At 33.6% G+C, this 24844-nt stretch overlaps 1 protein-coding gene across 12 annotated transcripts in view; it reads left to right on the top strand.

The window, feature by feature from the left end:
- Rab3-GEF (Rab3 GDP-GTP exchange factor) overlaps nt 1-24844 on the top strand; it is a 224210-nt gene that overhangs the window by 149935 nt on the left and 49431 nt on the right. Inside the window, exons 22-23 of one of the 12 annotated variants that reach the window (XR_001849260.1) lie at nt 7074-7235; nt 12414-12492. The exons of 10 other annotated variants lie outside the window; for them this stretch is intronic. Coding sequence is in view for 1 of the 2 variants with exons in the window: in XM_017632687.1 (XP_017488176.1) it covers nt 12414-12503 (90 nt within the window). In the remaining variant the exon portion in view is untranslated. Of the gene's footprint in view, nt 1-7073; nt 7236-12413; nt 13016-24844 lie in introns of those variants that run through there. One more of the 12 variants, XM_017632687.1, reaches the window with a different exon arrangement.

The following is a 24844-nucleotide window of genomic DNA, read 5'->3' as shown; positions in this document are numbered from 1 at the left end:
CAAAAAGTTCAACTGTTAATAGCTAAGTTAGCTTTGGGACAATCTTGACCATCTTATATATAGAAATGTTAGGCCCGTTTCTTAGCTTCAAAATGGCGTCACGATCAGCAGAACCCGAGATATAATGATTTGAAGAAGTACATGATTAGTCAGAATCACGAAAAAATGTAAACTTTGACAGATCATATCTCCGAAGAAAAAAAGAAGAAAAAATTCCTCGAACACGTGTTAGCTTATTTCATGTATAGAACCCACATGACATACTTTTTTTCACGAAATCCGTCCGACTGAAAAAAGAATAGCTCATATATCCTCTTCACAGATCATATTCGTTCTTTCAAATCGAAACAAAAATAGTCATTCAAAAACTCATAAATCTACAAAATCCTATTTTCTGACCTAAATCGACAGGCCGCGACCTCTAAGTGACCTTTAAAAAATCTATAAAAATAGGCAATAATATTTCTCATAAAATCGAATAAAATTAGGGGGTTGGGTCTTGAAATTTCCAAAAAAAAACATTTTTTATGGGCATCCTAATATACATACATATATGTACATACATGTATGGATATGTATTTGTATATAATGTACCACACAGAATGCTTTTTTTGTTTTACTTATTAATTTTGCCGATTTTATATACATATGTATGTAAATATGTATCATATACTTTATTTTCATACATATATACATTCATTTCGAGTTGCTTGAGCAAATCAGACTAACTTAGTTTTTATATAGTGCATTTAAAGATGGGTCCGTGAGGGTTATGATATTTATAATAAAAATACTAAAATAACCTTTAAAACAATAGGATTTGTTGTTTTCCTTCAACAATAATGGCGTAAGATCTTATATTATTTTGAAGTGACGAAATTTAGGTAATAAGTAGTATTATATGTATGTAGGCTTGCTCGGACAGGTTGATCAAACACGTGGATACATGGCGTATGAGTAACATAGTTTCCTGTTCGTATTTGACACTAAAAACAAACGAACCATGTTTGTTACCCGCTGGTGAATTATTTCGAACTCCGATGCCAACACAAAGTGTTTGGCAATATAGGATATTCATCATAGCAACATTCTTTAATAAATACATTTGTATATATTCCCGGCCCAACCCGATCTTAGGACAAACTAGTTTTGCCTAGGCTAAACTAGGTCATGCGACCACAGTATTTTTACGCAGAATACCTTTCCGCATAGGCGGCTTTCGGCGGCGCTTAAAAAAAATAAACCTCATCAGTCCAAATCCACCTACGCAGTCCACAGTATTGTTTCGGATGTATCGGTTGCAGTGTTGCCAGATGGTCCATATAACTTTACCCTCAAGTAATTTCATATCTCCTTAAAAAACCCCTAAATATATTTAGTTTGTGGATGTCGAAGGTTGCCAGTAAGGCATCCAATCCCGGACGATTTTGTGAATCTCGGGTTTTCGGGATCTTAAATTGGTAATCCCGGGATCCCGGAATATTTCGGGATATTATTACCATTAATTAAAATATGCTAAGAAACTAGTTTCGTAGTCTTTCTTTAGTGCGAATACTAGAAATAAAAATAAATTTGTGTTTTTGAGCAAGGAAATATAAATATCTTTATTGGTTTTTGTAGCGATCAGTTTGTAGAATATATTTTTGGTACACTTGTAGGCTGGTGTGATCTATTATTTAATGGTGCAAATAAAACACTTATTCCACCTTCGTTGCCCAACGTTTCGCTGAAATTTCCAGCATCATCAGGGGCGACTATGTTTATTAAATCCAACAAAGAAATACAAGGAAAAAACAAAAGATGTTAAAATGAATAATACAAGTTGGCATACATGTGTTTGTAAAAACAAAGACAACAATTATGGACTAATGCAAAGAACATATACTCACAATAATATTAAACATTTGCTTTAAACTTAATATTAATACATATACACATAATCAGTACCACTCTCTATGGTAGTCTCGTCATTACTAAATTGTTTATTTTGATATGCATAACATGTAGGCGGCCGCGATGTTGTCCGTATCTTCTTTTTTGTTGATCGTATTCTCCCTTTTTTCTAATATTCTTAAGCTTTCCAAAATGTATCTCGTCATTTCCCTCTTTTCCTTGTCAATAATCCTAGTGTTAGTGAAATCAGCTGTGTGGCCGCTGTTTAATATGTGCTGTGATAGGGCTGTGCTGTGTTTTTGTTTCCTTATATCTGTTTGATGTTCGGCTATGCGAACACCTAATGCGCGTTTTGTTGTCCCTATGTACACTTTACCACAGTTTTCGTTCTCTTTGCCCTTACATTTTATTTCATAAACAACGTTGTTTTGTTGCTGTATGTCTAATGGGCTTTTTGTTCTTGTGTAGATTATAGCTAACGTGTTATTTGTTTTGTAGGCGAGAGTTATATTTTGTTCCTTTAATGTGCTGTGATCAAAGTTTTCGCTTAGCTTGGGGATGTAAGTGACGCTGTAGTACTTCTTTGGTGTATTTGCTGTTGCTGTGGTTGGCGTTTTATTTTGCTGATTTCCTATTCGCATTGTTTCTTGTTTTATTAGTTCGCGTATCAGGTGATTGGGATAATTGTTGCTTTTCAAAATGCTGTGTATTTTCTCTATGTTGGCTTCGTGAAATTTTTGGTCGCTTATCGTCAGTATTTTGTGTATAAGATTTTTCGCGGTGTTGATTTTATATTTTCTTGGTTGGGAGGAGAGATAATTGATCAGGCGTCCAGACGACGTTGGTTTCGAGTACCAGTTTAGAACAATATTGTTGTTGTTTTTGTGTAAAGGGACGACGAGATACACTTTGGAAAGCTTAAGAATATTAGAAAAAAGGGAGAATACGATCAACAAAAAAAGAAGATACGGACAACATCGCGGCCGCCTACATGTTATGCATATCAAAATAAACAATTTAGTAATGACAAGACTACCATAGAGAGTGGTACTGATTATGTGTATATGTATTAATATTGAGTTTAAAGCAAATGTTTAATATTATTGTGAGTATATGTTCTTTGCATTAGTCCATAATTGTTGTTTTTGTTTTTGCAAACACATGTATGCCAACTTGTATTATTCATTTTAACATATTTTGTTTTTTCCTTGTATTTCTTTGTTGGATTTAATAAACATAGTCGCCCCTGATGATGCTGGAAATTTCAGCGAAACGTTGGGCAACGAAGGTGGAATAAGTGTTTTATTTGCACCATTAAATAATAGATCACACCAGCCTACAAGTGTACCAAAAATATAAATATCTTTATTTTATATCAGTTTAAAGAGCTAATTACAAACTGAATAAACTAAAAACTATGGAATTGAAATTCATTCATATTGCAGTCCCAGTCATTTTTACAAAAAGTTAAAAATAAGAGATCATCTTTACACCTGCATATATGGGCAATTCACAAGGTGTCGTATTTGTCGTGTTTGTCGTGAAGTCATGATATTTCATGACAGTTGTAAAAATGTTGTTATTGTTTTGTGAAGAAAAATAACACATGACGATACAACTCTGCAACCTATGTTTATTCGGTGTTATGTGAGGTTAAGTGCTGAGATATAATAAATAATCGTAACAGGTGTTCACAACCGTCGTGTTTTAACACAACTTTTGTTAGGAAAATATAACTTTACAACACCTTGTGAATTGCCCAATAGTATTTATACATACAAATATATGTGTGGTAATATTAGTATGCCACAACAAATGCATATATATTCATGTATACAGGGTGTCCCAGAAGTAACCTGCCAAACTTGAGGAGACGGCAGGTGGGGTGGTGAGCTCCCTGATAAGCAAACATTTTTCAGGTAAAAGTGTCACCGTTTTTGAAATATTTAAATTTTTTTGAATTAAGGAAAAATCGTGCCTTTTCATGTATTTTCTTTAACTGCATCTACAAACAAGTCTATACTTAGTAAATTTTTTTATGTAAAATACTTTCAGATAGTTGCTTCTCCATACTCAAATGCAATGTAGTTAAAATACATTAAGGAACCTTATAAAATTAGGACCATATTGCGATTTTTAACTTTTTGATATATCTGGTGAACTTTGACTATCTCTGGTGAAAAAAGATGTACTGAGCTATAACTTTACATTGCATAAAAAAATTGCTCATTTAATAAAGATTTCAGAAAGGTGCCACTCTTACTATTTCGAATAGAAAACAAAAAAATATAGCCGCTTTTGTGGGTAAAGGACTGAGACACGCTAGAATGTATTTAATAGATTTAAATTTAAGTTGGTCTTGTTACCGACCAATGACATGCTAAATAGTACAAAGGTACATTATTACTTGCTCCTGACATTGTTTGTGTTTGTGTTACTTACCGAAAATAATGAAAGTGGATTTTGTGAAATTGGACCCTTCGAACATTGTGTTATTAATACTATGACAGAGAACACGCAGTATACGTCGCATGAATATGCGGATATTCACCTAATTTACGGTGAAGCTTGCTGTAATGCCAGAGCTGCTCAAAGACTCTATGCAGAGCGATACCCCAATCGTCGACATCCGGGTCGTGAAGTATTCGCCCGGACCCATAGAGAAATATATGAAGGTAAGTGATTTTTACACCTTTCTTGTTTGCTTGCTTGTTAACTATCATTTTTCACTTTTTTAAGGTCGCATACCTGGAAGGCGTGGCGGCGAAACAGGACGTCCTGCAACGGTAGATGTTGAAGCTGTGTTAGAGGAAGTGGAACTAGGTCCATCGACTTCAGTGAAAATGATGGAAAGACGGACTGGAATAACAAAAACTACAGTTCACAAAGCTTTAAAAGACCATCGATTTCATCCCTACCACATTCAACGTGTTCAGGCTCTACAGGAAAGAGATTACCTGTCGAGGGTTAGATTTTGCCGTGAAATGTTGCGAATGCATGAATCAGACCCCAACTTTTTTAATAAAATAATTTGGAGCGATGAATCATCATGCAAACGTGATGGTTATTTTAATTTACATAACCTTCACAGTTGGCATATAGACAATCCTCACGAAATGAGATAAGATCGCTCGCAGTACCAGCACAAAATAAATTTATGGTGCGGTATGATTAATTGTCAGATATTGGGACCTGTGGAACTGCCGCCAACGCTCAACTCCCACAGTTATTTAAAGTTCCTTCAGGAACGGCTTCCAACTCTTTTAGAAGATGTACCCTTAAACCTGCGGCGAAGACTATGGCAGCAAAATGACGGATGCCCTGCTCACTACGGGCGTGAAGTAAGAGCTCATTTAGACGAAACTTATCCTCGCCGATGGATTGGACAATACGGGCCAATCACGTGGCTCGCTCGATCGCCAGACCCGAATCCATTCGATTTTTTCTACTGGGGCTGTCTTAAGGACAAAATTTATTCAAAAATAATTCAAAACGAAGAGCATTTTCGGGAACAAATAAATGGAGATGCTGCTGAGATAGCCCAATTGAGTTTAGGATCTCTAAAAGCGTATTTTCTTAAAATGTACCGAGCTTGTATTAGAGTAGAAGGTCGCCAATGGTCAATAAATGAATAAATTTTTCTTCAAACAACTAATGTATATTCTATTTCACGTGAACCCATCCTTTACAAAAAATATTGATAGATATAGCCCTTGTTATTGACTCTAGTCCGAATCCCGGTAAGTAACACAAAATAATGTCAGGAGCAAGTAATAATGTACCTTTGTACTATTTAGCATGTCATTGGTAGGTAACAAGATCAACTTAAATTTAAATCTATTAAATACATTCTAGCGTGTCTCAGTCCTTCACCCACAAAAGCGGCTATAACTTTTTCTTCTATTCGAAATAGTAAGAGTGACGCATTTCTGAAATATTTATTAAATGAGAAATTGTTTTATGTAATGTAAAGTTATAGCTCAGTACATTTTTTTTCACCAGAGATAATCAAAGTTGGGGAAAAAAATATCAAAAAGTTAAAAATCCCAAAATAGTCCTCATTTTATAATGGTTCCTTAATATATTTTTACTATATTGCATTCGAATATGGAGAAGCAACTATCTGGAAGTATTTTACATAAAAAATTTACTAAGTATAGGCTTGTTTGTAGATGCAGTTAAAGAAAATGCATGAAAAGGCACGATTTTTTTTAAATTCAAAAAAAAATTAAATATTTCAAAAACGGTGACACTTTTACCTGAAAAATTTTTGTTTATCAGGGAGCTCATCCCCCCACCTACCTTCTCCTTAAGTTTGGCAGGTTATTTCTGGGACACCCTGTATATACAATTCGGACGGATTTCGTTAAAAAAAAGTATGTCATGTCTCCGATTCGCTTCAAAGTTTTTTATGGGTTCTTTACATGAAATAAGCTGACACGTATTATTTTTTTTTTCTTATTTTCTTCGGAGATATGATCTGTCAAAGTTGGAATTTTTTCGTGATTTTGACCATTTATTTACTTCTTCAAATCGTATATCTCGGGCTCTACTCATCGTAGAGACTTCATCTTAACGTCGTTTTGAAGTTAAAGAAACGAGCTTTCTATATGATGGTTATGATTGTCCTAAAGTTAACTTAGCTATTAACAGTTGAACTTTTTTAAGTTGATTTGCATAGTAAAGACCTCTAAATTTGGGATATAAAATTAGACCATTGTAATCCTTGTTTAATTCTCTATAAAAAACATGTTCCAAAAAAGTGGGAGTTTTTCAAGAAGTATTTTTAAAATATTTTTTTTTGTGGGAAGGTGGTTTATTTTGTGAGAGTCAACAATGAAGTCTCTGCGAAGAACAAAACCCGAGATATAACAATTTGAAGAAGTAAATGATTATTTAGTCAGAATCACGAAAAAATCCAAAATTTGACAGATCATATATCCGAAGAAAAAAGGAAAAATGTGAAGCCAATCGAAATTCTGATACCAAATTTGGTGTCCGATATGAAAGAGAATGCCTCATATATATGATATATATATTATAACATAGAAATATATTATAACATAGAATAATAGTAGTGTTAGAATTGTAATATATTATTTGATTATTTGTAGGCTTGTACTTTATAATTATTTTATGCCATTACAGTGTCTGAATGTCTTTTTATTTTAATTTGGTAGTAAATTAAATTATATCCCGGGATCCCGAGGGCTTGATCCCGGGATTTAGAGACTCCAAAATCGGCTCGGGACTCCCGGGATTCGGATTGTTCTATGAAGCAATTAAAAATAACAATTGAATTGTACGGATAATTGAATTGTACGCAAATATGTAAACTAAAAGTAAGTGTTAAAAGATTAAAAAAAATCTACTAACATTAATAAAAAGAGAATGCTTCATTAGACTACGCTATGTTGATGGATGATGAACTCCTTATCTCGGAATGATTTTGAATAGCTGTATTACCACATTAAATTTATAATAAATGTATTCATTACATACATATGAACATTTAATATAATACTGTTCGATATTCTCCATTTTTTCTTAGATTCCTCTTAGAAAAAAAAAAAATATTTGAAAAAAAATCTCTAAGAAAATCCCTAAAAGATATTTATCCCTAATTGTATCTCTAATGGCCCAGAATAGTCCTAAATCTAGGGAGATAAATTTATAAACTGGCAACACTGAACGGATGTAGGTAGACCTAGTTTATTCTAGCAAAACTAGCTTGTCCTATGATCGGGTTTGGCTCGTAACATTTATAAAAACCAGGGCTTCGACTTTAACAAAAGTAACTAACGTTTTTACGTACCATTTCTACTTGATACCCAGGGTGCCCAGATTGTTTAAAAATAAAAGAGCCATTTCTGAAAAAATCGCCAAAAATCGTCAATTTTTTTTTTATAAAACTCATGAAATCGGCTTAAAAAATCTTTTATTTTGAAAATGAGATCTTGTTATAACATAGTTTTTAAAAGCAGAAAGGAATATAATGCCTTCACGGTAATAATAAATAACACAAATCACTTATATGATAGTGATGTACAAACAATTTTCTTTAAAAATATTCATACTTCTAAAAAATATTTGTATTAACATATTTCCCAATAGGACTGCGCAATTAATAAATTTATTATAACTCATATTAATTGATTAATCGCACAATACGCTTTTAAGGGCTCGGCGCTAAAAATAAAATAAAAGCTATAATACGGCGAGATCAGCTATTTCCACAAATGAAATTGCAAATTTCCCATTCAGTGGTACTTGTCACAAATGGTGGTTTAAGATTGCCAAATGTTAACAATAATCGATAACAATAAAAAGTGTTGCCACATCAAAATTGAAGCTCTAACTCCATAACCTACTTATCACGTGTTTTGACGCATTTACATGATAGCGTGCAAAAAATTGAATTGAAGGGAAAAAATCGCCAAAGGCGATTTCCTAATTTTGTACGCGCAAATATAAAAAAAAAACGCCAAATTGGCGCTAAATCGCCCAATCTGGACACCTGTAAAAAGGCAGCGCACCCATTCAAGCAGATGCGTATACATTCCTAAATGCCACTTAAAGCAATACTTATTCCTTAAACTTCGTTACTTCGAAAATAAGATAGTTCCGGCGGCCCTGGGATCTTGAACCATAATCGCTGTTTTCAGATTTCGTGTTTTATATCATACAGGATTCAGAGTGATTATAAAATATCTTCATACCAGGAAGTATATAACGATTAGTTTTGGTCCCCGCCAAAAATGCCTATAGCCAACACTCCTTCCAATAACTACAGCACTTTTGATTTGGCCTAGTATATGCTTTGCCTATTCCGTAACAAATTGTTCTCTCACATGTAGACTAAGCATACATCAAATACCACCTAAGTACTGCTGTAAAAACAATGGATGGATAATTTTTACTGTGGTTTTGGTTGACAAATAACTATAACACTTTTGGAGTTTTTATATAAAAATGCTTTTATGTTTTTTTTTTGTTTCCCTTCACAAACGCTTCTAGTGAGAATTCTCCAAATGTATTCATTCCGGTTAAAATCCACAGAGCTTGCATTCCAATGCCAGGGTATTATGAAATATATAAATATAATTTTCGACCATATACATAAGTTTCAGCTTATTTTTCATCATAACATGCCCCATATCACGTACGAATAGGGTTGCCAGGTTTTTATTTTGAAAAATCAGTACATCATTATTTTCGATTCATCAAAATCAAAACTTTTCGGTAGAGTTTTATTAAATATAACAAGGGTATTTGTTTTTGTTATATTATGGCCTTATAACAATTATATTCAACAATTTTTATTGAGCTTGAGGCCGTTTTTAATGAAAAACTTATTGTGGTAAACCAACAATAATTTGAAAAAATGGTAGAAGTGATAGCTATTTCGGAAATCACCACATTTCCTCATCAGACTTCTTTCAGTAGGTTTCGAACCGACGAACCCACTGACTCAGCCAGTTGCCTACGCACTGTGCTAAGTTCGCCTTGTGAATTATCGCTGCTTTTTTCCCACTTTTTACAACGCTTTTATCAACATGCAATGTTGTGTGTCCAGAAACTTTCAATGTTGTGGATCCAGAAACTTTCAATGTTGTGTGTCCGACACCTAAAACCTTTGCTTTGAAAAGTTCCTATAAAAAAGCATAGTGCATAGGGCGACATCTGTAGTGAATAGGGCGAGGTAGATGACATCTAGATGTCGCCCTATGTACTACGTTTGCTACAGCGGAAATAGACGACACGCCATTTCTTTAAATAAAATTAATTGGTGCTCGTTTGTATGTACATACATATGTAAATGCATGTGTGTGCACCTTTCTATTAATATCGTTGAATTATTTTAATATCTATTGCAAAATTTTATTCAGACAGGACTAAAAAGTAGAAAATAAATAATATAAAAAAAACTTTTTAATATACAACGCTTTTATAAATGGACTAAAAAGTAGAAAATAATACTTCTCAGTCCCATAGAATTTGTTTTGATAACTTTTGATTTTGAAATTTTAGCAAAAGTCATTATAAACAATCTATGAAATTGAAAATGAAAAACGTGGAGCGCATGCAATACAAAGCATTCGATTTAATTGACAATAGTCAAACTACATAACGTAGACCTAAAATTTCTACAGCGAAAGTAGAACTTTGAAATCGATTTTAAGCGGTCGTTATTCATATACCCACATACATACATTCATATATTACTTTTCATATCAATTCAAGTGTATTACATGCGCCCCACGCTTTTCATTTTCAATTTCATAGATTGTTTATAATGACTTTTGCTAAAATTTCAAAATCAAAAGTTATCAAAACAAATTCTATGGGACTGAGAAGTATTATTTTCTACTTTTTAGTCCATTTATAAAAGCGTTGTATATTAAAAAGTTTTTTTTTATATTATTTATTCATTTGTTAAGCCAACACAATCAAGCGCAGCCATTCCGCTGCAATTTACACTTCATCATGTGGTTGTTGGTTTTGTTGGTTTTTATTAATAATTCTATTTTTAGAATGTTTAACTTTTAGGTGTGCTCGTCCTTAAGTTATTTGTTTTGTGTTGGCTTAACAAATGAAAAAGTGGGAAAAAAGCAACGATAATTTACAAGGCGAACTTAGCACAGTGCGTAGGCAACTGGCTGAGTCAGTGGGATCGTCGGTTCGAATCCTACTGAAAGAAGTCTGATGAGGAAATGTGTTGATTTCCGAAATAGTTTTCACTTCTACAATTTTTTCAAATTATTGTTGCTTTTCCACAATAAGGTTTTCATTAAAAACGGCCTCAAGCTCAATAAAAATTGTTGAATATATAACAAGGGTAGCAAACCTACCCATGGCTGTAACAGAAAATATGTACACTCGCTCACTTATATCTGCGTACACTTTTTTTAATATTCATAATGATTTGCAAGCTATAAATTTTTTGTTATTTTTTTTTTACAAAAATATAGTTCATGCAGACTGGATGCCACTATCTAACTCCTATATGAAATTGTTCGCTGATTTCGAAAATCGAGTTAAGTTATTTCTGTGGATAAAAGTTCTGTGGAAAAAGGTAGCTCCACTTATATCTTACGAAGCAAATGCACAATCTTAATAGGAAACACGGCAAAATACAAGCTAACGAAATTCTCCATAAACCGTATATACAACACTTTTCGATAGGCCTGATAGTTTCTGAGAAATTAATTATAACTAATGATTATTACAATAATTATAATTATATTATAATAATTACTCATTCTATATTTTATGAAAAAAATTCAAAAAATTAAAACTTTAACAGAGGAAAAATTTTAAAATTAACAACAAGTGATCCAGTGTAATAGTTTATAATCGGAGGTTTGCCATTGCCGGTCGAGGCGCGACCGCCATTTCCCTTTTTTTTTGTTATTTGTCGGACCTGCTCGAGCCCATGTCCTGCGGAATGGTAGCGATCATTGCTAACCACTAAAACAAAAACAAAAACTAAAAATAACAATAACGATTTTTTTTTTTTAAAACCACCAAAAGCTTGCCATTGACGGTCGAGGGGCGACAGTGGACACTAGAATTTTTAAGTTTAAAAATTTTAATTATCCTGAAAACTTAAGCAACTCAAATTTTTCCTTGCATGTAGCTTTCTAAAATCTTAAGATTTGAATTAAATGTTCTGAATACTTTTTCAGTAAAATCAAGAAAAACCAAAAAATAAATGCAAAAAACTATTCAATCTATTAAATATATAGTATATATATGTATGTAGGTGTTCTACTTGATATTGTGGAAATAACAAACTAATTATAAATTCTGAGCATACGCTTTAGTTATTTGTCCAACAAAACCTTCCATCCTTCCATTGATTTCACAACGGTCCTCAAAACATAGGGAACCAAATTTGTTGATATTTTCGTATGCTTAGACAACATTTGAAAGAACAATTTGGAGTAATGGCCTTTTAAATTGCCCACTCCAAAAGTGCTATAGTTATTGGCAGGAGTGTATGTATGTATATTTAGTATTATTGCAATAAAAATACAAATAAATAAGATTGCCTATTGACAGAGAAACCATCTAAAACTTATTCAGATTTCCTGAAGCAGTCTCGTCCAACCAAATACATTTTAAATTTAAGTACTTATGTAAATAAAGAACCCAGTCTATTTGTACAGCTTATTATTTATTACTTTTTTTTCTTTTTTAATTCCATATGACACCAATGCCACTACCACCACCATTACCATAACTACCAACACCAACAAATCATACTCGTACATAATCACATCATATTCAAAACATAACCGTTATTTTAACGAATTCACTCTGCATTTCGATAAACACATACTACTTCATGTGCAATTCTTTCTCTGTGTGTGTACATATGTATGTACAAAATTGTACATCCATAAATCGATGCGCTGTTTGTAAATAATTCAACAATATCGCTTCACAAATGTACATACATACATACATACTTCGACGAATAATGACTATGCACACTACTATAACATGGATTAAAGGTACCAGTTGAATACATCCTTCATCATTTCATTCGCGTACTGTCAATCGCCTACGACATTCATCTACGGGAAAGAGAAACTCGCGAATAGCGAAAGCTCAGCGTAGCTGGTAAGGAGAATAATGAACTAGAAGAAGCTGAGAATGATGAATGAACACCAACAGCTGAGCCAGCGTGCGCATACGACAGCCAGAACTGAGATAATTTTTTAACAATAATATTGCAACTGTGATAAATCAAAAGTGGGCTGAAACACCATGCTCAGCTGATTTCTGCACGATAACTAGAAAATCAAAATATATACTGAAATGCAATAGAATCTTTTTGGAACGAAGTAATTTAAGTGCAACCAGTCGGCACATTCTCTAAACAAAAAAAGCAAACAAGGAAACATTAACTAATAGTTATAAAGTAAACGTAGTTGCCTTTTAATGCCAAGCAAATAAAAAACCGATGCAATCTTCAAAACTTCTATTTATAATACTTGTACTTGAAACTATTGATTAAAATAAAGTTGCATACAATATGACGAATTATTAAATAATTAGTATCACAAAATTATTAATTTTGTCTGCATGTCTCGTATAAAGCTTTTGTAAATAATCGTTGAACTGATTTTGAATAAATGTTTGTATAAATAGAAACTTCTAAAACAACTAGAAGGTTACAAATGTGTTTCTTTTGTATTTAAAATGCAAATACATACATACATACATACATACATATGTATGAACAAACTGCTTACATTTATACATATATACAAATGTGTGTGTTTATGTACACCTGCTCTTTTATGTGTTTTAAAGTTTGTAAATTGTAAATATGGCCCAAAACGCGGACGGTTGAATTGCGTTTCGGCTCACACTGCTTTTCAATTACCGCTGCAACTCGCTAGAATGCAATTTTCGGATAGTTTTTCTTCTTGAATCTGAAAGCATAAGTATGTGGCAATATTTAATATATGTATACTTAAAATATATTGGAACTTTTGTTATTTAGGAGCTATGAATGTTTCAACAGCGGACTGTTACATAACAATTTTTGGAAGTACTTTTTAAAGCTGCTTTATATTATGAAACAAGTCTGCTTTCCTGATACATATAATGTTTTCAAAAGTTGGTACACAGTTTCTTAGCTTAAGGATGGAACGGGACTACGTATTAATTGAACAGATAAAATTAATTTTAAGGTAAATATTTGCAAATAATAGCGGGACTGTTACGTTACAGAAAAATACTGTTATGTTACCTGGGCGATATAAGTGTAGCGATAAGATTACAATTAGGTTTTTAAATGGCTTATGGCAAGGCGCATCCGTGTAAGGTCGTAGCAAGCGCATATAAGACAAAATCCCGTGTACTTTGTTATTGCTTTTTGGTACATAAAGATGTCAAAACGAAATAAAATAGGAGATAATTTTGTTTTGTTGACAGCCTAGAGTTACGCCATTTCGTCTTGGATGACATTCTGTTGTACTAGTGTAGAGACATAAATATTAAATCAGCTGTTCTAGTAACGCCACCTTGCATAGATGCGCCTTGTCTTATAGTCTGTTTTATGCAATAAGTAGCAGAATTCAGTAGACTTACGATCTGACATTGTAGTCCAAAAAGTTAATAACATGATAATTATGAATACAGATTTGAAAAGTTTCTTATGCTGTGCAGCTATACGTTGTTTCCGAAGTAATTTTCTGTGCAGGACTCGAGCTTGAGCTTGGAACTGCGCCAAAATATTGAGGTTTTTCGCGGTTAAGTACACGAAAAAGGGCTTCAGTGGCCAAGTTTCTTTGCTCTATGTCATTGAGTACTATTATTACTCTACTATATTCTTCAAGTGGTGCTTTCTTATTTGTCCTTCAGAAACTATGGCCATTGGAAGATGACGTAATGAGCGAGAAAGCATATGCTTGGTTTGGCGATGTTAGATTCGAGGACACGGCAGTTAAAGTGGCCGTAACTCTTGAAGAAAAAATATTATAGGGTATTCCGCGCTTAATTGGTTTCCTCGCATAATTGGTTAGAAATATGTGCTATCGGAAAGATAATTGTTATTTTCTGAGCCTATTTAAGTTATTTGGCGGCCGCAGTGGTGTAGTTGTTAGCAGTGCGCGCTACCACTCCACAGGGCCTGGGTTATACCCCTTCTCAAAGCAATATCGCAAAAAAATATATAGAAAAAAAGTTTTCCTTGAGAGCGGTCGCCCCTCGGCAGGCAATGGAAAACATCCGAGTTTATTTCTGCCATGAAAAACAGCTTCTCATATAATTACAATCGCCGTTCGGAGTCGGCGTAAAACTGTAGGTCCCTCCCCTTTGTGTGACAACATCAAGGCGCACGCCACAAATTGGAGGAGAAGCTCGGCCAAACACTAACATATGAGTAAGCGCCCATCTATTATTACCATTATTATTTAAGTTAGAGAGAATATAAATTGTAACTATTGCATAATAACACGTCGAATAGCTTACAATGTTGCTTTCAAAATGAGCCCTATCTCTAATAAAAAATTTACCTGAAAATTCAGTTAGTAAAAAAGACTGTTACGCTTCGAATCCAGATCTCAAAAAAAAATCACAAGAAATATTTTTCATTATTTCTGTTGCTTGAAAAAGCACTTTGATTTTGCTGTAAATTTTCTTGAATAAACAAAGATACGAGAATTTTTTTCTTGAGAGCTGTAAACGTTCATCATTTCCTCTTGTGCGTCATTTTATATGAATTTTTCGGTTTTATTGAGAGCTGGAAACAGCTCTTTACGTTACAAATAGTTTTCCCGAAAACCGAAATTAGATGCATAATGAAGAGCAAGGCCGCTTTTAGGGGAAGGGGGGGAAAATGTAGGTGTTCTGACCCCCCATTTCGATTTTTAGTTTTTGGTGAGTAACGTACCAGTATTTAAAGTAGTTTCATGTCCACTAACAATAAAAATGCAAAATCTTTATATTTTCTGAAAAAATAGAATTAAATGTTAACTACTATTGCAAAAGTCGCTATAATACTTATTTACACATTTTAAAAAGTCTCCATCTTCTGATGAACTTAGAAAACTGCAAGAAAACGTGGTAGTTTCGGTGCCTAGTGGAAGGCGTCGTAAAAAAGAAGCAGACAAATCTTCATGGAAGAGAGAACGCGAAAAGCTAAAAAAATATAGCTATCTAAAAGCTACTATTTCAAAAATCGCTATACTAAATTTTTATATATAAAATTTGCAAAAACTTCCACACTGCGATTTTGTTTTTTAATGTTATTAGGCTCTTGTTTATCCAAATTTTCAGATAATAAAGAGAAATATAAAATTTGGATGTTACTTGTTGTTGTAGACGTTTTTTTAATTTATGGCTTACTATTATGAAATCACATAACGCTGTTTGTAAGTGGACTACTCATTTGTGTAATATTAAAAAAAAAACTTTCGTACAAATTTCGAACTTTTAAAAATTCTAAAAAATCAATCGAAATTTTTAGCCATTTGAAAACTGCAATTTATTGTACTAGAATTCAATGGGCTTTTCGACTGCATACTCAGAATTTAATTAAAAAACTCGAAATTTTAACGAAAGTTTGTTGAATTTTTTTTTTTTTAATTGCATAAATTTTTGATGCAGTGTCACTCGTTTGGTACATTTGTACAGATTTGTAAATTTTTATAATGGGCTATTGGTAAATAAAAGGGACAATTTTTTTTGTAGTCAAAAGATTGTACATAATCACATCAATGATGTTCTATTGAAATATTTCAATAAATTAATTTTCGTGATTGGGATTAAGAAAAATATTTTGGGTTCACACAATTGGGATATGATTTGCACCAAATTTTGACAAATACGCAATCGTGAGACTCTGCTTTTAAACTTGTATTTATACGGATGTTGGTAAAAAACGAACTATAAAAAACTTACCGAAATTAAATAACAACAAAAATAATATTTTAAAACTTGTCAAAATTTTGTGCGGCTATAATTTTTTCGACTACTGTGCATAAGTTGGCTATGATTACTTGGCCGTGCTAGGATAGTAGGACAATGCCGCTCATATTTGACTTGCAAACAAAATACGGGCAGGAATTTCAAAATTTCAACCCTGTTTTTGTGAAAAATTGTATTTTTATCAGTATTTTTCTTTTAATCGAAATATGTTGAAACAAGAGTGAAACTAAAAAAATTTTGCCAAAACACCACCGCACCCCGGGAAAAAAATCCTGGCTACGGCCCTGATGAAGAGTATAGGGAACTATTTTATTTTATTGTGAAAGAAGGCCGAAAAAGCTCGAGGAAAACAAGGTTTTCTCATTTTTTAGCCAAAAAACTTTTTGATATTTTGGACTGTTGCATTACATTAAAATATACTGCCGACTTTATTTTCATATAGAAAGCTAATCACTGATTTTTTTTGTCGAACACGTTTTTTATTAACTTCAAAGTAATGGAAGGCAAGCGAAGAGAAGCAAGTATAATACAAAAAAATGGTGCTCCTTAAATATAAACTACCCTTTAGTTTATGTTGTTCCTTTGTAATTTTCATTAATTTAAAGGTGTCTCAGGATTAAGTGAATTTTCATGTCTGAGAGAAAGAAATCCGTGTTAATATTTATATTTTCCCATGCCATGCTATTAAATAATAGTGGCATTTCAAATAACCTGTAAAAATGAATTGTACAGAATGTAAGTTATACAACCATTAAGTCTAAGTATACAAATAAAATATAAGTATTGTGTAAAAAGATACATCAAACAATCAAAACCCTTTGCATTCTTTCTTAATTTTTTTTAAAACGGGTTATTGGGATGACGTGTTATTGATAGTTGGACACATCTTTAGAATCCAGGGGTTATTTTAGAAGAGAACTTATGCATTTGATGAAATGACGGTATAACAAGGCGGTGGAGAATATGTATCAAAAAGTGGTAGGACAGTAATGCATTTTTTCGAATAAATTCTTATCTTTATTGCTCACCATTTAAACGACATATGGGTGTTTCCATCGGCAGGTCCACCACGACAAAAAAAAAGTCTTATATCTAACGTATTTACGGGCCGATTTGTCTGCTTTTTAAAATATATACTGGCTATGTAAGTAGAATCATGTTTGCGTAAAATGGTCTTCCTAGGTGGCGGCAAGGTTGAGATATTTCGAAAAACCGTATTTATGGTCCGATTTGGTTCGAATTTGGCGTATGTAGTTGAAACATAATAAGTCATAGATTTCCAACAAACTCACCCTGAATTGGCGCTGAAGTCAAAATATAAAGTATATTCTACATAAAATACATGTTTTATTTGCGTTAAAAATTCATTTAAAAGCAATATTAACAAAAATATAACGTGACGTTTCACACTAGGGGTTGTAAAAGAATATTGAAACAAGTTGCATTAATTCAAAAAACTCTAAAAACAACAAGAATTGCTCCAAATCATATTAAAATAAGTTTCATGAAAATAGCCATCCACAATTCGCAGAGTTTTGCGATTTTGTAAGAAAAGAAAAATCGACTTCCATTTTTTGTCACGTAACGACACTCTCTTTAAATGCCTATATTTCAGGACCAAGCAGTTCGATTGTTTTCATTTTTCGGTTAAATATAGAGCTAATTATGTGCTATACAATGGCTAAAAAAGTTAAAGAAAACAAATGGTATTCCCTGTTTGTATCACATTGAAACGTACGACTGTCAGGTATGCGACGTATGGAAATATCCATATGATGTATTTTTTGGTCTAACCTTTACGGTTGCATTAATTACTTTCTGCCTAATTCATTTTTCCATGTTTGCTGAAATGGCACAAATATTTAATAATTTCACTTCATATTTTTTAAATTCCTATGAATCTTTTTTAACAGCGAAAATATAATGTTTTAAAGCAAAAAGCATTTTTGGTACGATTGCGAGCTTAACTCCATTTCTCCATTAACATTGCAATTTATAAATTGAGCACCCCTTTACCACCAAGAGTATCAAATAACCGCCGAAATTTACCACAGTGAAAGGATAATCACTACGTTGTGTAAATACTTTTGACGCCAAAAAAGTGTGTAAATACTTTAGACGACTCAAGAAGAATTTTCAAATGTTGCTCTTAAATTAAAATATACGCTTAATTTCTTGAATCTTCAGCTTACTTACATTGCCGGCGAACCTTTATACATATACGTGCCATTATTTGCGAAGAAATATTCAATGTAGCCATGGCGTGTCAACAAGAAATCATAATTAATCACCTTTCTTGGCGGCATTTATTGACCCATAAATCGTACAAAATTTTTAAAAGAATGAATTAAGCGTCTCTTAAATGTCTCTGCGTACTAGAGTATTCGATTATTCATTATTTTCCAAAACCGGTTGCCGATTTTGAAAAAAAAAAATCGGATAAACCGGTTTTATTTTACATAGTTTTTATACGTTGAAAATGCTTATCTAAGTATGAAGTCATGACCAAAAAATTCAATAAAAATATTAACGAGTAAAGATAACTTTTATTAAGAAAGGAGCAAAGCAAAACAAGTACAAAGTTTTTTTTATATCAAAATTAAAACAAATAAAAATCAGTGAAAAATTCACGTTTGGTCCTTTTTTAATACTTTATTGCATTTTTTCTGACTTTTTTCAGTTTTGAGAAGTGCTCTTACCGCCGTAGCCGAGTGCTTAGAGATGCCTACTGCCACTCGGGAGATCCCTCATTCAATTTCTGGATCGCCCCTCGGCAGACAATGGCAACCCTCCGAGTGTACTTCTGCCATAAAAAATCAGAACACGATTGCGAAGAGAAGCTCGGCCAAACACATAGAAAACTTTTAATAGGCGGCATACACGGTGGAATCATGTCGGTGTAACTAATACATACTTATTTTCACAAACATAGCCGGTTTAGAAAAACTGTGTACCTTATGTCGCAGGTGGTAGATGAAAATATTGTCAAGATAGCAAAGGCCAGCTTCGGCAGACAGCTAATATGTCTGGAATTGAATTCGAAGTTTCTAAAACTTTAGTATGGGCATTTTTAGTAAAATTGGCTGATGGTCTTCAAAACTCGGTTAACTCCAAATCTTTCCTTGTTCCGACAAAGTTTTTTAGTGCATATTGAATTACACTGGAACTCAATCAGCTGCATTTCAAAATCTTCGATTTCCGACTAATCAATTTACCTTGTGTGTTCAGGTTTTCACGTGAATAAATTTGAGTATTTCCGATAACTGCTTGAATTAAGATAACCTCGATGAAAATTATTTGATGACAGAATTTATTCCCAAAAGAAAATTCTTTTGCTCTTCTGGTTTCATGCAAGTTTAAATCGGATTTTAAATTCTTTAAGTTTGGGAAACATTTGTAATTTTTGGAAACATTAGGGCAATTCATCTAAACGCGGAAACGCTTCGTAACCGTGTAAACCTCGTAAAATTATTTAATTTTGTATGGAAAATCGTAGGTTTATTAGGTTACGAGGCATTTACGCATTTCCATGAATACACATAATATCTTTATCAAAAACTTTCAAACCCTTTCAAGATCTATCATAATTAAGTATATATAACTGTTGTACTAGCTTCTTGAAACTTTACGTTCACATTAAATAATTGCTTGTACATACCCGAAAAAAACCATAAACTTTGCAAGCCACATATAAGCCTCAAACCTTCCTTTATTTAATGCCTGCTATTTAATGCCCTTTGTGGATTTTGTTGATTGCTGTTTGTATTTTTGGTACTTCCGAGCTACATACTACATGTATTGTTGAGTGTGAATATATCTTGCTTTAGTCTCCAATTTAAACGACGAAAGAAACTACATATTTCGATTAGGTAGTAACTGCTACTAGTATTAGTAGGAGTTGGGTTCTAATTAATACCGTGCCCAAGTTATTTTGTTGCGTGCCATTCGTTCGCCAGTCCTGGTCTGCACAAAATCCAAAGAGTTTGAAAGCACCAAAATTTTGCATAGCAGTTTCAGGACAACAGCCAGGGTAGCTTTCAAAGAAAAACATATACAATTTCCGCTTTCTGTAAATAATATTGACTATGGAAGCACGTTAGGGTGATCCAAAATAACTAACCTAAGCAATTTATAACCTTAAAAGAACCTATTTACTGAGAAGAAAATTCTCCCATTTGGAAACATTTTTATTCCAATTTTAAAAGGTGTCGGTGGGCATTTGAAGTTTTCCATGTAAATAAGATGTAAAAAAATTTGTTTTCATTAAAAATGTTATATCTATCGAACCGTTTTTAGATAAAGAAAATTCTGTTAGGGCATTAAATTCTCTAAAAAATTACCCTGAAATTGCTTGTCTTGGAAATGATTAAAAGTATTAAATATGTTACTGATATTGCTGATAGCGTTGATACAAACTTGTAATCGAACTTTGAAAAAGACGAAGAACAAAAGCAATTTATTTGCAAGTAGTACAATTACGTCGCCAGCAATATCCTAATTGCAATAAACTGAAGAATATCAATGTTTAAAAATGTAACAAAAAAAAAAATAAATGGGTCAAAACTCCTTTTCTTCTGACAAATCTAGTTTCTAATCAACCATTTCTACATATTTTATATCATTTTAAGGTAAGTTTTTCATTTATATGTAAGTATATACATTTTTGAGTTTAGATAATCAACTTTAGAGTCATTTTTTAGAGCATCTAATACCCTATAAGAAGATGCCAAGAAAATAATTTATCTCAAACGGTTTAATAGTTATAACATTCTTAATGAAAACTAATTTTTTTTACATATTATTTACATGGAAAATTTCAAATGCCCACCAACACCTTTTAAAATTAAAATACATTTTTTTTCAAATTGGAGCATTTTCTTCTCAATAAATAGGTCCTTTTAAGGCCATAAATTCGTTAGGTTAGTTAATTTGGATCACCCTACCGTACATAAATAGAGAATTTTCGAATGATGTTAACTTTTTGAGCTTTTTCTAGTTCGAAAAATTCTACCCACATGATAATTTTTGTTGGCGGCAAAACAAAACATGTCGACCTTCGCAACAAATTAATTGTAATATGAATTCCGAAAAAGATTTTTTTTTATAGTCCAGGGAATGAAGACAAAAAATGCAAGCTTCAGAATAATGAAAGGAAATCGTATTTTCGCATGTACATACCTTCCTTTTATGCTTTTAAACAATGCAATAAAATTCTCAACTTAGAAGCAATTGGAAAAAATAAGGATTTATTCGGAATCACCACTCGCGTTCTTGGTTTGTTTCAAAAGCATTGTTTTTGTTAATTTAGTTCTAAGTACAGATGGGCGCGGGAAAGCAGGACCCGCGGGACCATCGGTACTGATTTAAAATTGGCCGGGATGGGCGGTATCGGGAAGATCTGTAAAAATATGGTGGGTGGGACGGGACCAAAATCCTTTCCCGACACTCCCGATAAAACCGCAACCCCCGTAAATTCACAAAATCATAATTAAAAACGATGTTTGAAATATGCACTTTTAATGTTTCATTGAGACGAAAACGAACAGCAAAGCAAAACAAAATAATTGGAAGATGCCAGATCTTTCAATATTATTTAAAATTAATTTGAAAGACATGATCATTTTTGTCAACCTTCGATCGGTTTGCGAACCACGCCACACACGTTGAAATCTCAACCGATCGTTTCAATTTGTTGTCCGTTTGTAGCTTGCTTTAGAGATAAATATTGGGACCCACGGGACCCGCGGTACAATTCTGAAAAACTTCGGGATGGGCGGGGTCGGGACTTAAAAATCGAATTTCGGGATGGGCCCATCTCTAGTTCTAAGTCTGCTGGGAAAGTTTTTACGCTTTCACAAAACTGTGTATCGTTCGGCACCGAAAAGTTGAGCTTGGCGCCAAGGAAGGAACCATTANCGTTTGTAGCTTGCTTTAGAGATAAATATTGGGACCCACGGGACCCGCGGTACAATTCTGAAAAACTTCGGGATGGGCGGGGTCGGGACTTAAAAATCGAATTTCGGGATGGGCCCATCTCTAGTTCTAAGTCTGCTGGGAAAGTTTTTACGCTTTCACAAAACTGTGTATCGTTCGGCACCGAAAAGTTGACCTTGGCGCCCCACTGCTTCGCTTGTCCATATCTCAAACAAGAAAGGAACCATTCAAATCGGTTCAGAAATATAGCACAATGCTCCCCACGTAATTGCAGAATCGATTAAAGTTGCTCTGTAAACCGTTTGCATGGAGATTTAGATTAATCTTCAAAGTTGTGCGAAACCTCATATTTTAATATACATATTTAGGAAGCAATAAATTAAAAATGCATCCTTTCCAAAAGGATTAAGGTATTTGTTTTATTTTTTCCCATTTGTATTCATTTCATTTATGTGAAGTCCAAAAGAGGCAAAAAAATTCGATAAGGCCGAAATAATGCGAAATCTTTTAATTGATTTCAAAACCTTCTGATATGTATTGCGTTTTGCTTTAACCACGTAAAATCTTTGCAAATCACTTTAATAAATTGGCTATAAGAAGTTTTTTCTCACTTGTAAGTGTTCCGATTTCCAACAAGCCTTAACTGCAGTTTATGCCTATTGCAAAAAGGAGATTACAATACATAGGTGGGTAACTCCACCTATTAAGTAGAAGCAAAGGAAAGGAAAAAGCAAAAATTAAGAAATAAACCTTGACGATCACCCCAAGTTAAAATTCTTGCTACATACATATCTGAGCTCTTAACTGCAGCTAAGCCTTTGGTGGAAATAGGCTATAAGATAACGATAAATATATCGTCACTACACACGAATAAAGGCGGGCTGGTGTTTTGACGGCGAAAAAAGTCGCGTAAAAAAATTTTACGAAAACAGGCTCTTAAGAAAAACTTCGGCGAAGAAAGACGCGTAACCTAGTTGACGGCGAAGAAAGACGTGTAAATATAGATTTATAACTGGCCGAGGACTGTCACTTAGGCATCATTCTCCAAAAACTCTTAGGGGTATTTACATACTGTTACACCCGCAAACATAGTTTATCGTAAAAATAAGTTTACGCGTCTTTCTTCGCCCTCAAATATTTTAACGCGTCTTTCTTCGCNTCGGCGAAGAAAGACGCGTAACCTAGTTGACGGCGAAGAAAGACGTGTAAATATAGATTTATAACTGGCCGAGGACTGTCACTTAGGCATCATTCTCCAAAAACTCTTAGGGGTATTTACATACTGTTACACCCGCAAACATAGTTTATCGTAAAAATAAGTTTACGCGTCTTTCTTCGCCCTCAAATATTTTAACGCGTCTTTCTTCGCCGTCAACTATGTAAAAGCTTAAACAGACGGCAGCGTCAAACCCCATGCACATATTTCGCTCTTAAGCGTAGTTCCCAGTATGTTTTGTCAACGTAAAATTTAATCAGAAAATTTTCAGAGAAATAGCCGTAAACGTACCATTTTCACAACCATTTTCGGCACTTTTGTAGACCTAATCCGCCTTTCATCCACTTTTCTTCCCGTTTTCGGATTAATTTTCGGATTTTTTGCTGGCTGGGCTGTTCTTATAACAAGCGCAGCAGCTTCGCGCACGTGTACATATATACCCAGCAAAAAACACGATTACCACAGAAACGAAAGTGGAAACGACCTTGCGATGGGAATCGCTTACCCTTTTGCTTCAAGAAGGCCTTATTTTAACATGGGCATGTCATTGGAGGTAAGCCCTTACCCGCAGCATTACCTTCAAACGAAGGGAGAACGCATGGATAAACAGAATCCAGAGAAGCGAACAAAGAATGCCTTACAGAGAAACTAATGTAGAATGCCTAGATAAGTACATACTTACATATGTACTTAATAGGTGGAGTTACCCACCTATGTATTGTAATCTCCTTTTTGCAATAGGCATAAACTGCAGTTAAGGCTTGTTGGAAATCGGAACACTTACAAGTGAGAAAAAACTTCTTATAGCCAATTTATTAAAGTGATTTGCAAAGATTTTACGTGGTTAAAGCAAAACGCAATACATATCAGAAGGTTTTGAAATCAATTAAAAGATTTCGCATTATTTCGGCCTTATCGAATTTTTTTGCCTCTTTTGGACTTCACATAAATGAAATGAATACAAATGGGAAAAAATAAAACAAATACCTTAATCCTTTTGGAAAGGATGCATTTTTAATTTATTGCTTCCTAAATATGTATATTAAAATATGAGGTTTCGCACAACTTTGAAGATTAATCTAAATCTCCATGCAAACGGTTTACAGAGCAACTTTAATCGATTCTGCAATTACGTGGGGAGCATTGTGCTATATTTCTGAACCGATTTAATGGTTCCTTCTCTTGTGCGCCAAGCTCAACTTTTCGGTGCCGAACGATACACAGTTTTGTGAAAGCGTAAAAACTTTCCCAGCAGACTTAGAACTAGAGATGGGCCCATCCCGAAATTCGATTTTTAAGTCCCGACCCCGCCCATCCCGAAGTTTTTCAGAATTGTACCGCGGGTCCCGTGGG

This window comes from Rhagoletis zephyria, unplaced genomic scaffold, assembly GCF_001687245.7.
Source record: "Rhagoletis zephyria isolate East Lansing unplaced genomic scaffold, Rhagoletis_zephyria_1.1 Rzeph_scaffold_00099, whole genome shotgun sequence".
NCBI lineage: Eukaryota > Metazoa > Arthropoda > Insecta > Diptera > Tephritidae > Rhagoletis > Rhagoletis zephyria.
This window is presented reverse-complemented; position numbering and strand designations above follow the sequence as displayed.